The following is a 14018-nucleotide window of genomic DNA, read 5'->3' on the forward strand; positions in this document are numbered from 1 at the left end:
CGAGTGTACTAGTATTCTTGCTCGTTCCAGTAATCCTTTTTTTTCCTTGTTCTAAATTTTATGTATCACGGTTGTATGTTGCGCAATCAATCAATCGAATCACTATTGGTGTACATTACAGGGACACAAATTGTGATCTACGTGATTGCTGGAGTGGAGTCTGCAGCAGTTCATGTAGGAAGCAGCGTCTCTTGGGCCACCTGAAGGGTGAAACGAGTGAACTCAGCACCTGTGATTCGAGTTAGAGGAGAATATCAAGACATACATCAAGCTAAATGCCCTCGTTTTGTTAATTTCACAATTTGAGGGTTTACAATTTTGTTTTTTGGTCTTTCGTCTGAAAATCCCTAAGAATGATCAGCAAAACAACGAAAAACAGTCGTTCAAACAAACTTTTTTTTTTTTTTCTGGGGGATTTTAGGTTCCTGTTTGTAAATGATCATGTAAAATCCTTTTGTATTTTCTTGCTATAGTCTGTTGTCATTGACACAGTAAATATATCAAATCCTAGCAGAGGTATAGAGCCTTTATCTGACTCTGTTATCATTTCAGAAACCTTCCACCCTTGTGTTCGCAGCGCTGCCCAATCCTCATCCTGACACGCCTCGTCACACGTCAGGCCTTAACATCCATTCCCTTAGCCAGAGAACTGCTTTCCAGGTAAACTTGGCCTTATTTATATTTCCTGAAACGAGGTTTCCTGTAATATATATAAAAAATGAATGATACAGCAAATATACAGTATTTTTGCATAATTTAGGCATGGGAAAAAAGGGATGATCTAAAAATAAATCGTGTGTGTGTGTGTGTGTGTGTGTATGTGAACCCTCCATGAAACACAGCGGAGACGCTTCGAAGCATGTTTCGGCCGATGTTTTGTGTGCCCTTGTCCCGGGTGGCTGATTTCAGTCTGTCTGTGTGCGTCGTCCAGGTAAGAGGTTGCTTGTTTTCGTTGTATTATTTCGTGGCTTTGTCAGGTTAGTGCTTTAAGTAATGGTATTATATTGACGTTACTTGAGTTGTGTACAAAGAATGGTGCGTCTTTCTGTTGACAGGTAGAGGGAGAGAGGCGGGCACGATGATGGGTGGTGTAGATAGCGTCGCCCCAGCCCACGCACTGGAAGATGGGCCAGACGTTCCTTGAACGCGGTAACCCATGGCGGGATGAGGGCACTGTTTCCTAGCCCACGCACTGGAAGATGGGCCAGACGTTCCTTGAACGCGGTAACCCATGACGGGATGTGGGCGCGAAGTGGTGCGTGAGTGTAGTTTAGATGAATTCCGGCTATTGTCCGCCTCGTATTGCGTTGTTTGGGTTGTGTGGGAAGGCCCAAGGTGGACATTGATTTCGATTTACGAAATGTTGCGGAGGAACATGGTTGGTAGTACGGGGGTTACGTAATATTCTAGATTAGATTTTGAGTATTTTGATTTGAGTATTTCTCGGATAAGTGTGAAATGAGTTTAGTAAGTACTTCTCTTGATCCGGAAGTTCTTTTAAGTTGCAACTAGTGTAGGTTTTGTAAAGGCTTGTTGCTGTGACGATTCCTTCTACCCTGCAGATTTCTCGCATGGCGTTGGAATGTGACTTGGCAGGCAGCAGCTGCTAAGGCGAGACGTACTTCAGAGTGGCGACGATCTATCTCCAGCGTCTACCCATTTTTGTACAGTGTTTCAAGACAATGTGAGTCAGACTTGTTGGTTGGCAGCGTTGCCGGTTGATGAGCGTCAGTGTTGTAAGAGTCCGAGAGGCTCCTAAGGATTTTTTTTTTATTTATTTATTTTTTCTGAAAATACCTTCGTGCTGATCTCCGGAGACTCTTCGAAGTATTGCAGAGAGATTAAATAGATGTCGCTGCATCTCTTGCTTCATTTCCCTGCACCGCCTCTTCCTGCAGTATCAGAGAATATGGGCAAGCACCGTGGCAAAAAAAAAAAATAGAATGCTTTTTTTTGATCAAGAACAATGTACTTAGATCACGCGATTAGCCATTAGGGTCAAGAAATGAGAATCAATATACATAGTATACAAATTTTATTCAAATTTTCCTAGTCGCACATCTTTGTCTAGCGTTAAGTTAAACGCCAAGTTAAACGCCACACTGTGACCAACTACTACTAACTACTACTATATACTACCCGCTCACATGTCATGCGACTCGCCCGCCCGCCCGTTACTTGTGTAAACTACTACTATATTAAATGCGTCCGTTTGATACTTCCGTGTCCTCTCTCCCTGAACCTCCCAAAAAGCAGTACAAAAAAAATTCGTATTCATCTCAAGAACCATAAATAAACAAAAAAAAAATCGTATTCATCTCAAGAACCATAAAAAAAAAAAAAAAAATTGCACGGGACCCGTAACGTAAAATCGTATTGATCTCAAGAACCATAATAATAAAAAAAAAGTTTGCACGGGACCCGTAACGTAAAGATATTTGTACGTAACGGGTCCGTAACATAGTGTGGTGTTGGTACGGACCCGCAACGATGGACCTGGATCCCTAACGATATAACGATATTTGTGTGGATATTAGTGTGCGCGCGAGTGTTTCTATATACATACATGTCCATGAACGCTTAACAAGGCGTCAGTCATCATAATCTCACATCACTCACTGGTCTAACTGGTCTAACCTTCACTGTGTATCCTGCATCACCTCAGTGTTGCATCACGTCAACACCGCATCACTACGCCTAAATTGAAAACTCTGCGTCGCCACGACTCTTCCTTCATCTTCCTGACAAGCAAAACTTGGAGAATGAAGGATGTCCTGCAGGGCGCGGAGAGTAGCGAGGGCTGCACGAGCGTACGTCTTGCGAGGAAGGCACCCATCCATATCTTCGATGCTGCCGCGAATAAAGTGTAGGGAGTCCCTAGTGTGCGAGACATCAACGAGGTTCTCTCCGGTCGTAGGTGCCAGTGTCCAGGCGGAAGCGGGCTCGTGGCGTCGGCGTCTCCCTACTGGCGGCGGCAGTACCACGTCCACCTGGTTCCCGTTGTTGTTGTTGCTCGCCGCGTTGGCGTTGTTACTTGCCACGTTGTTATTGCTGTTTACGTTGTTATTGTTGTTGTTGTTGTTGATGTTGTTCACGATGTTAAATACTGTGTTGAAGACGGTGACTGCTACGGAAGCGAAGGCCATCTGCGTGAGGGAGGCCGACACAGTATCTGCGTAGGAAGGACATGCGGCGGCGGCACCACCACCACCACCTCTCACGGGAAGGTACATCACGCCGCGGTCCTCCCTCTTGATCCTTGGGCGTACCACTTCACTAGCGGTGGATGAACGGTTCACGCGGACTGTCAGTAGTCTGAGGAAGTATTGCTGCAGCTGCTGGGCGAGTGGGGTTGAGGTGTACAGCTTTGGAAAAAAAGACAGCTGGCTCAAAACGTGGTAGGCGGAGGAGAGGCTTCCATGTCCCCAGGTTGCCTCCTCGGTACGTTTTATCCGCCAGTTGTCCGCCACATGACGACTTGCCAGGATCTGCAGCTCCTCCTTCAGACCAGCCAGCTCTGTGACCTGAAGAGGAGGAGGTCCGTGAGCCAGGATTCTCGATATGGCAGGTGGCACCACTGAGGCACATACCGCCTGTACCGCGGCCAGAACACCCAACACCCTCATGCCTCACAGCTCCCAACTAGCTCTGCTGTGTGACTCTGAATCAGGAGGCGGCGGCACCAAGTGAGGAACGCACCGCCTCCATGCCGATACACTTCGCGGGGCGTGTGCTCACGTGACGTCACGCGACTCGGACGTCCGTGGAGGGAATAATTCAAAACGTTTACACGAGACAATCACGTACAAGAGATCCCGCTACTAACCCGGGAAAATAAGCCACTTCTAGGAATAAAGTTATGAAAACACGCATACAGCATCGCCAACTCTCTCTGTTATTTATTTGGTACTTTTTTAATACGATGCGATTTGGTACTTTCTTTTAATACGATGCGATGAAAGGCAACGGCGCTTGCTGGATTTATTACACCCGAGATATGAGTTTTTCAATACTGATCTTTCGACAAAATCCCTAAAATCATAATGATAGACACCACAAGATGCATGAAGTGATGAAAAGTACCAGATGCTACTCGTTTCATGCCCGCTTAAGCAAACACCCTTAATTCTTGCGACCAACGACATCGTAAAGCACCACAAAACCTACGCTGCTCCTCCTCCCACTCTCCCAGCACGCCATCATCTCCAGCACCGAGGCGGCTTATTCTATTCTTCATGAAATACTATGAAATACGATCAGTTATTGATATATACTAACTGTATTTTATCAGATCGAGCATCATGCCATCCACTCCCAGCCTCTCTGATTCTTCCCAGTGAACCTCTTCCCGCACCCCACAGCCCCCTCACCCTCTTATCGTCACGCCGTTACGCCTTCCGTTACATTGATCGGTTGCCCGAGTGGTTTCGCTGCGCGGAGGTGGGCGTCTACAGCGAGCTGCTCAACGGGACTCGGTGAACTAGGTGAGTGTGTGAGGCGCTGGATTGAACCACCCTCCCCATAGCGGCTCATCCTCAGTGCGTTACGTCAACACGCGAGAGACGGATCTCCTTTGAGGTACAGTGGTATTTACTACACACACACACACACACACACACACACACACACACATATCATCATCATCATCAAGAGCTAAGTAACAAAGTATCCTTTACCAAACCTTGACACCATCTTTTTTGGACCGACAGATCCTGCTTGGGATGACAAATCTGTCTGTGCTTAGTCAGGTCACCGCCGCCGCCGCCGCCTCCACTGCTGCCACCGCCACTCTCAGTCCGCATAATTCAATAGGCAGGTGAGAGAAACTTTAAACATTGCACTGCTTAAGTTTGTAGGATTTCCTTATTGTAATCAACTAACATGTAGTTAAAAGAACTTGGGGATTATGTTCCAGTTTATATCAAAACAAATACCACATATTATAAAAAATAAAAAAAAATAGATAAGCATACAACAATACTTAAAGAAATCTTGGAAAAGCAAGTATAATTTGACAACCGATTCCACGAGGGTGATCAAAGCCCCTGAGGCGCAAGTCATGACAGCTCAGCTTGGCCAATCCTGCCCTGTTATCTTTTGACATCTTGTCTTACGACCGACCAAAGGCTACAGATGGCGGCTATCACCAAGGCGTCACGTCACGGCACTGTCATCTGCATGTAAGCCTACGTGAATTTGAAAAAAAGTCGCAGTAGATCTATATCAGCGTGAATAGTGAAAGTTTAGGATTTGTCCACATTTCAGTTAAGTGGATATAAACCCATATGCTCTATATGAGAAAATTGGCACGCCTACCATGAATATCTGCAATGCATAGCGAGATATTGCTACACATTTCAAATATTCTAATAACGTTTACATATTCTTCAGTATGTTGTAAGCAAGAATGTTCTCTTTAAGCCTGACTAGTCAAAGACTATTTATTATGTAATCAATTTCATGCACAACAAAAAGTAAATACATAAATATTTTGTATCTTATATGAAATTTTATCATTTAACTTTCATGATTTATTTGCGTTATGTATTTTAAATTTCAAGCAGTATCACGTTTCATTTGACTTCCCATTCTAATCACAACATGAATCATTATCACTTTACGGCGGCAATCAAGATGCTACCACTGTACTGAGTTTTCACCAACATGAGAAGATTAGAGTGGCAGTGACACCGGCCGTACCGCCACTCCTCCTCCCTCGCAGCTTGTATATATCGCGACCACAAGTGTTCCATCGTTGTGGTGGCAATCACTTCTACTACACGTGCTTAATTAAGTAGTGAATATTGGAGGAAAGGCATTCTACTTGTTATTGTTATAGTTTATTATTATTATTATTATTATTATTATTATTATTATTATTATTATTATTATTATTATTATCACGATCATCAAGGATAAAACTCTCTCTCTCTCTCTCTCTCTCTCTCTCTCTCTCTCTCTCTCTCTCTCTCTCTCTCTCTCTCTCTCTCTCTCTCTCTCTCAGGTCAGGGTGGCGGGTGTACCGGGCCTCCTCCACCACGCCGCATCCCGCCCATACCTGTGCTGGCGTGGGTGGCGTCTCCACCTTCACGTGGCTCAACTTCGCCATCGCCGTCACCAACATCGCGGTCAATATCGCCAACAACATCAACAACAACAATAACAATAACAACAACAATAACAATAATAATAACAACAACAATAATAACATTAACGTTGACAATAATAACAACAATAATAACAATGTAAATGATATCCAGTTTCGCCCCCCTATGCGCAGACGAGAAGGGAGGAGAGTGAGGGCAGCTGTTGAGGTGGGTAGAAGTGTCTCTCTCTCTCTCTCTCTCTCTCTCTCTCTCTCTCTCTCTCTCTCTCTCTCTCTCTCTCTCTGGTAAATTTGCCACTTCCGTTGAGTAACTTTAAAAGCCTTAACGTAATACAAACCCGAGATATACAATAAAATACAAACATGTCCATATACAAAACATGAATTATATGTATTATTGAATCATTTTCCCTACGTTCGTGTTATCTGAAGGCATATTTTGTTTTCATATAGTTATCCAACGAAATGTGCATCTCTCTCTCTCTCTCTCTCTCTCTCTCTCTCTCTCTCTCTCTCTCTCTCTCTCTCTCTCTCTCTCTCTCTCTCTCTCTCTCCTAACTACTAAACACTAACCTTATCACAACCACACACGCTCTTCTCTATTCTCTTTTTCTTTCTCCTCTTCCTCCATCTCATCCAGGACCTCAGCGTGCGGGGCGTCTCCAGCGAGGGGTGCGGGCGACCCTTGGATCCTCGCGGTGCCACCAACTCACGGGGGAGCCAGCCAGGTAGACAAGTGGACCAGGGAAATGATGCAGTGAGGCAGCCGAGCAGACCTGAGGAACTATATGAAGAAGGTAAGCGTTAGATAATCAAGTAGGTCTTTTCCTTTCTACTCAAATGTGGAAGAAGCAATTATTGCTAAGAGTTTCTGAATAAGTGTTATAAATTGTTACACAAATTTCTTCAGCGAAAATAGATTGTTTTGGTAATTATGATGTTATTGGCACATACACACTCTCTCTCTCTCTCTCTCTCTCTCTCTCTCTCTCTCTCTCCAGCAGCATCCTTGGGCACTGTCTTAGCCCTGGGACTGTGGCAGCGAGTGGCAGGGGAGCGTCATCCTTCCTGCACACTCTACGCCTTCTGCAGCGTCGCTCGCACCGCCGCGGACTTTTCTGGCCAGACCCTTTCAGACCCTTCTCGAGGCGCCCCTCACGTCCACACCAATACCAGCAACAGCGGTCACCCTCCCACCCACACACCCCGCCACACCCTGGGCGCCGTCACACATTTCCTCAGGTACTTTATTTTTGTCTCCTAATGTTGCTTACATTTCCTCCAAGTCCTTCCTCCTTAGGACGCTATCGTGATCCTATTTTTGCGGTCCCTTAAATCAGTCAATCAGTTAATCGATCAATCAAATCAATCATCCTCTTTTTATTGCTTTTTCGACGTAAGGATTACAAAACCTCTCACTCCTCCATCCCACAGCCGGGTGGTGGGTGCTCGTCTGCTGGTGGAGGGCGAGGCACCGGAAGGGGTTGAGGCTGGGGACATCCTGGCCGCTCAGGAAGTTGGAAGTCTGTCATTTCCTTGCTTAAAGATCTATCCTTGCGTCCACCCTCATCCACGGCTCTGGTGGTGACCTGTAAGCCCTGGAAACTTGTCGAAGAAGTTTTAGCAACAACATAGCAACTAGGTAGTATACAATCATAAACACAATGGCAGGGGCAGTACACACACCACTTGTCTTGTTCATGTCGGTAGAGATTATAATGTTAACAACCACTTGTGTGTTAGTGAGTGCCGGGTCCCACCCCACACTTAAACTGCTAGGGGAAACACAGCGGTCCCCTGGAGGTGATGGAAAGGATAGAATACATGGTTTGCAAGATTCACTAACTTCTCATGACGCGAGGAAGTCCCTGGTGTCTGAAGTAGGAACAAATAATGCCACAAGGGAAGGACTGAAGCCAAAAGGAGGCGTGGTGTGGCAGAAGCCTCGTGTTGGAGGTGCTGCTGCTTCGCTTGTACACGCTGGCAGAGACAAGGCCGATGATCACACGAGGTAAGGATCTACGGTGTGTCATGTAAGTGACTGACAATACTTCTTTAGCATAGTGCTTAAGAGTGGCACTCCTGTTCCCATCAGGGCACGGAGGAATCAGGGTTGGTGGCCTTGGCTGCCTCAAATCACCACCACCACCACTACAACAGAACTGCCGCCACTCAACCCTTTAGAGTTTGTGAAGCGACGCCGTCAACGTCTTAAGCTGAGCGACTCGGTCTCCAGCAAACGCAGGCGAATGGATTCTAAGACGAAGCCGTAAGTCAAGTTTTGAGAAAGGTTTGTCACATAAGATGCCACTCATCCCTTTCTGACATGAACAATCGCCACACCCATGGGTGTTTCTTGCAGGACCCAAGGGGTGACTTTCCTGGTACCTGAAGAGGAGCCCGAGGATCCCTGCCCTGCGAAGGGAAGCATCGAAGTTTTCACACTCCTTAACTTCCTCCTCGCGTCCTCCAACATGGCCATCAACATAGTCAACAACATTAATAACAACAACAACAATAATAATAATAACAACAATAATAACAACAATAACATGGACAACATCAATGTCAACAGCAACAACAATAATGCAAATAACGTCAACAACATCGATCTTAATCAGATGGGACGGCGACGGAAAAGAGTAACTTCACAAAGACACTCTTTCACAGGATCCAACTCCTCTTATTCTGCCTTCCTTAACAACTACACCCTACCCTCTCCCCATCCTTGCGTCGGCGTCACTCATACAAGCCAAGCACAGGTGGCGCTGGTGCTGGCCGTCGACCTCGTCTTGGCGGTGCAGGAAGTACTGGTTGCCCAACCCTCTCTCACACGCTCTCACTCCTTCAAAAGTCTGAAAAGCCCTGCAGGCCCCATAGAAGCCACACGAGTAGAGGAGAGCCCTGTGGCATCTCCCAGCACTCAGACCATTCAAGAGTTAGTGTGCGGCGCCTCCCAAGTGGCTTCCCTTAGTGGCTCTCTCGCCGCCGCTGTGTTCCTGGAGTTAAGGTGATCACAACTTTATCACGTAAATGGCAAATTATAGTTCGCTACAACATCGGGGTCATATGGTGGGTGTTATTACGTTGATGTCACTCGCTGAATATGGTAACACTTTTCTTTCACTAATGTTCCGCCAGTAAGCAGCGTCACCATGGAGTCCCGCACGGTGAAGTTAAAAATTAAACAAACGAAATGTAATCATCGTGTTACAAAAGCGCAGATCCTAATGTTAAGAGCTTGTCGCGTTTTCCAGCAAAGCGCGGATTGTATTACATATCAAGAGTACCTGAATTATGTATCATACGCGTGTCAGTCGCTCATTGCTCATCACCGAGAAGAGGCAGTAGAATTATAAGACAAAATAATTATTGGCCGTTTTGTAATCGAATTTAAGTGATCTCAAAAAAGGCATAATCAAAGCTAGACATAGATTCATGTTATAACTATAAAATAACTAAAATTCACGTTAATCAGTAAGAAGACAAATGATAAGACATGCCACAAACGTTCATAATGTAATTGTATCCTCTAGTCTCGCACTATCACGCCATAATAGAACATTTTTGCTTCTTTCCAGGAGAGCGGTGTTGAGATACCTACTGCCAGGCGCCTCACCTGCTCTACTGCACTATCTGACCTCCTGCACCACCATCACCACCATGTGACTGACTATGAACCTGCCATGACTGCCTCTGATTAGTCCTTCACCTCCACCACCACCACTATCATTCCCTCTCCACAAAGTCAAACAATAAAAAGTATAATCTGGTTTACTTTTTCTGTCGTCTTAGCGAGAGCATAACGTATCCAGTAGCAACTGCGATAAGCTTAGTTTTGAAAATATGTCATTCGTTAAACCAACCACAATATTTTTGCCACGGAGGAATCGAAAGACAATCGTGATACTCTAAGAAGACTTACTACAATCTGGAATGGACAACTGAATATTAGAGTGAATTTGAGAAGGAAATGTGAATGATAATTGCATCGCTAACATCAGAGAGAGAGAGAGAGAGAGAGAGAGAGAGAGAGAGAGAGAGAGTTAATCCAGACCGTAACGGGAAGTTTGTGAACAAATACACACATCCACGGAGCATGAAGACAAAGGCAAGCAGGAGGGCAGAGCAGCCTCAGTTGGAGAAATACAAGGGAGGGAAGTGGCCGCGGCGACACGAGGAGCAACACACTGGGCAATGTATAGAGAAATTAATAAGCCATAGCATTGAAAGTTAAGTCCCACAATCGAAAGTCTTACACATTAGCTCCAGAATACATGATGGAGTAATAATGAAAGACTGCCGAGTGATTGAAGCGGTTGTGCGTGTGATGAAGTGAGACGAGAGCATGTTCCCTATTAATGACACTAAATACTTTCTGCCGAGGAAAATTTTAACTACAGACGCTATAAGCTTTGCAATGTTCGGTAATTTATCAATTTTGCTGTTCATGGTGTCTTTTGAAAGTATAAAAAAAAGCTTGCACCACGATCTTACTTAGCCTGACAGATCAAAACAATCACACGGTTAATTTCAGAGTTCTCAAGGTGGAAAATAGCGACGTGTAACATAGGAATTCGTACTAAAGATGTTTGTTTACAGCAACAACACACTCACTCTCGGGCACCTGTCAGATCTCACCGCGTCTCCAATGCCCGCCAACCTTTCTACCTTGTTTCTGTCTCCGCGTGTTCACAGTACACTACTTAACCCGACTATCATCCCTTCTCTCGCAACTCGTCTCAAGAGGAAGGCCTTAACGGGGCAGCAAGCTAGGATCCTGCCACACAATCTTCCATTAACTCCTCTGGAATTCATGAAGCGAAGAGGAAACAATATGCATTACAAGTAAGTGTTGCCGATACTACCACCAACAGGTGAGTCATGCTCTAATACCCTCCCCTTCTCATATTTTTATGTTACAGGATAATATCCAGGCTCACTGTAGACACGAAGTGATTTATATACAAACAATGTACTCGCGGTTTTTTTTTTTCTCAGTAATCAGTGGGTGCGAATGTATTGCAATGCAGTGGTGAGCAATATTCCCCCTCCATCCCTCCCGCCACATGACCGCTACCACACCAGTAACCACCTAATGATCACAGAACACTTGTATAGTCCGATCGCCGGTGGTAACACTCCCCCTTACCCCCGACCAGGCCTGACCCCGTGACCTCCCTGGTGTCCCAAGACGTTCACAACCCTTGTCCCACAAAGCGGGGAGTCGGCGCCCTCACCCTCCTCAACTTTCTTGTTGCCGCCGTCGCCGCCACAACCAACATCCTCAACACCAACAATAATGATAATAATAACAACAATAACAATAACAACAACAACAACAATAATTTGAACCTCAATGCAGATAGCAATAACAACAATGCTAATAACATCAACAACATCGACTTCGGTCGCCGCCGCCGCCAAGCCGCTGCGGTAAGAAAGAAAAGAGAAGCTGATTATATGATTACGCATATTTTTTTCAAGTCACGTTAATCCTCATCTTTGGACTCATAACCTCAGTTCCTTCAGCACAACCCGTGGAGGGCGTCGCTGGAGGCTGACGTGTCGCTGGCCGCCCTCCTCGCTCTGGACGCTGCCTTGGGCACCCACATACTCAGCACGCGAGCCGCAGCAGACACTGTGATGATGCAAGTAGCAAAAGAGCTGCTTCGTTCCCTGCAGCTTCACCTGAGTTTCACCACAGCAAGGAATACGGCACCCACTGTCCCCACCCCTAGTCTGTAATGCTGACAGGTACACGTGTCTAACGATCAAAAAGTACGCTAAGTTTTTGCAGTGTAAAGTTCTCCATACCAACTCCAGCTACGCCTCTTCTGTTTGTTCTTTAAGTAGTGGAAGAAAGTGTTATCTCTGTACTTTACTGTTATATCACTGACATTTCAGATTTTCGCATAAACCTTTCGTATATAGTTTGAGAGGACTTTTCACTATTATTATTATTATTATTATTATTATTATTATTATTATTATTATTATTTTTATTATTGTTGTTATTATTAGATTTTTCATTTTTTATTTTTTTTTTATTTTGTAGTGCCTTTCGTGCACTCTGCTCAAGACCGTGTTCACAGGCACTCACTGATATTCATGGAAGTCTTTCTAGAAGATATGACTCCAGTAGCTCCACAACCTGGTCATTATTATCTGTGGCTGCATGTGGTGGTTATGAACGTACGTGCTTTATGGTTACACTATTGTTCCTGGCCTTACCATATTCTATCCAGTTGACACTTGAAGTGCGCAACGGTATTTGAATGCACGACCCAATCCGGTATTCTGAGACGGCAGCTGTAAATATGGACAGCACAAGGAGTACAGCCTGAATGATATGACTATTTAACGCCATGTAATATTGGTTGAAAGTTTATGGGCATATAAAGGTTTCCGCTAACGTCTAGATTATATACTATATTCGTTAAGCATCGCTATCGTGAGTTACCCTTATTTACCAAGGCCAGAGAACAGGACAACTTGCCAGTCGCCACCAGAATCTACTCTGGTGACTTATCTACTAGCAGCATCTACGCGTCACTGGTTTGTGGCATCACAGCTCACACGACCCTATCAAATTCTTACGAACAACTCATCGTACATCACAGACTCGTAGCTCTTCTTTGACATTCCATAGTGTCGCTCCAGGCAGGTGTTTTTTTGGTCGTTTTGCATTTCCTCATAGCTCAGTCTCAACCCTGGATAGGATGGAAATACGCACAGCATTCATGTATGGTATCAATGCATAAAGCTTTCATTTCGTTCAGTATGTAATCCCATGGACTGTACCATCAACCAGAACTTCACTCATATGAGGAAGGAAAGTACATGGTATTGAAGAAATGACAAGAGTTGTGGGAAGTATTTGCGTCAATGATTTTATACTTTCCTTGGTTTGCGTCCAGCTATGAAGCGAACCCCATCATCTGTCGAGTGGAGCACGCAACCATTACAGTCTGGCAGCGTGAACTCAAGGAATTGGCAACGATAGAATGATATACATTCCTTAGGTCAGCATGACTCAATTGTCCAGTTTCAGAATGATATACCTAAATCCTCTTTCATAATGCTGGAGTTCATGACCCCTCACGTTTCCGTGCACAAGTTGCAGAATATGACAGAACCACCGGACACCTCAAACATATTAACATTAAAGAGAAACTTTGTGTAATGTAGGCATGCTCTTACCTGCGTCCTCCTTGTGCTGCGGCTCTTCCTCCATGTTGTGATGTCACGGCGCGCTGGACCAGGAAACTCCCATTGCGCCGGACCAAAGCTTCGAGTCGTCTCGAAATTGCAACGCTTCTAGTTCCTCCATCTCTCTCTCTCTCTCTCTCTCTCTCTCTATATATATATATATATATATATATATGTGTGTGTGTGTGTGTGTGTGTGTGTGGAGAGAGAGAGAGAGAGAGAGAGAGAGAGAGAGAGAGAGAGATATGTTGGACTACATATAAAGACAAGGGATATTTGGTTTTCACAACTTAATCTAGTGTTTCATGTTCCTTACTCACAGAGACTACATAGTCACTTATCTATCCATTTCATTGGTTCCTGTGGCTGTGAACTGCATTACTGAATATAACTTACTCTTCTGATTTACATTGAAAAAAAGAAAAAAATATTAAGGCCATTTGTTTTTGTATGTATGTTTTAACCAACTTTGCTTTAATTTTCAGATTTCTCATGTTCACACCGCTACCTCCACCTTAATTATCTCAGTCTTTGCTTGTGCAACTGTGTAAGACTTCTCATCAATTCATTCAGTTGCAGCTTTGTATTAATTTATTTTTCACATAATGAGCAAAACACAGTTGCATATTCAAACCTTGCCCTAATGCACCATCATCAATTTTCTCAGCCTTTTTTACTTGTCTGGGTATGTGTGTACATA

General features: G+C 44.6%; 2 protein-coding genes across 3 annotated transcripts; one reads left to right on the forward strand and one right to left on the reverse strand.

Moving 5' to 3' along the window:
- Positions 1 to 2020: 2020 nt before the first annotated feature.
- On the reverse strand, positions 2021 to 13423 carry LOC135103037 (myb-like protein I). Its single transcript, XM_064008920.1, has 3 exons — positions 13310 to 13423; positions 6680 to 6890; positions 2021 to 3524 (listed from the first exon to the last, which is right to left on the reverse strand). Exons 2-3 carry the CDS (start codon positions 6740 to 6742, stop codon positions 2673 to 2675), a joined length of 915 nt encoding a protein of 304 aa, XP_063864990.1. The 5' UTR covers positions 6743 to 6890; positions 13310 to 13423; the 3' UTR covers positions 2021 to 2672.
- Positions 6764 to 9879, forward strand: LOC135103036 (M-phase inducer phosphatase-like). Of its 2 annotated transcripts, none has more exons than XM_064008918.1 (6): positions 6764 to 6903; positions 7108 to 7348; positions 7541 to 8117; positions 8202 to 8375; positions 8469 to 9116; positions 9688 to 9879. In XM_064008918.1, the coding sequence occupies exons 3-6, from the start codon at positions 7771 to 7773 to the stop codon at positions 9773 to 9775; spliced, it is 1257 nt and encodes a 418-aa protein (XP_063864988.1). In that variant the 5' UTR covers positions 6764 to 6903; positions 7108 to 7348; positions 7541 to 7770; the 3' UTR covers positions 9776 to 9879. The 2 variants fall into 2 exon arrangements, with proteins under 2 accessions (XP_063864988.1, XP_063864989.1); XM_064008919.1 differs by having other exon boundaries at positions 7111 to 7348.
- Positions 13424 to 14018: the final 595 nt, after the last annotated feature.

Source organism: Scylla paramamosain, chromosome 8 (genome assembly GCF_035594125.1).
Source record: "Scylla paramamosain isolate STU-SP2022 chromosome 8, ASM3559412v1, whole genome shotgun sequence".
NCBI lineage: Eukaryota > Metazoa > Arthropoda > Malacostraca > Decapoda > Portunidae > Scylla > Scylla paramamosain.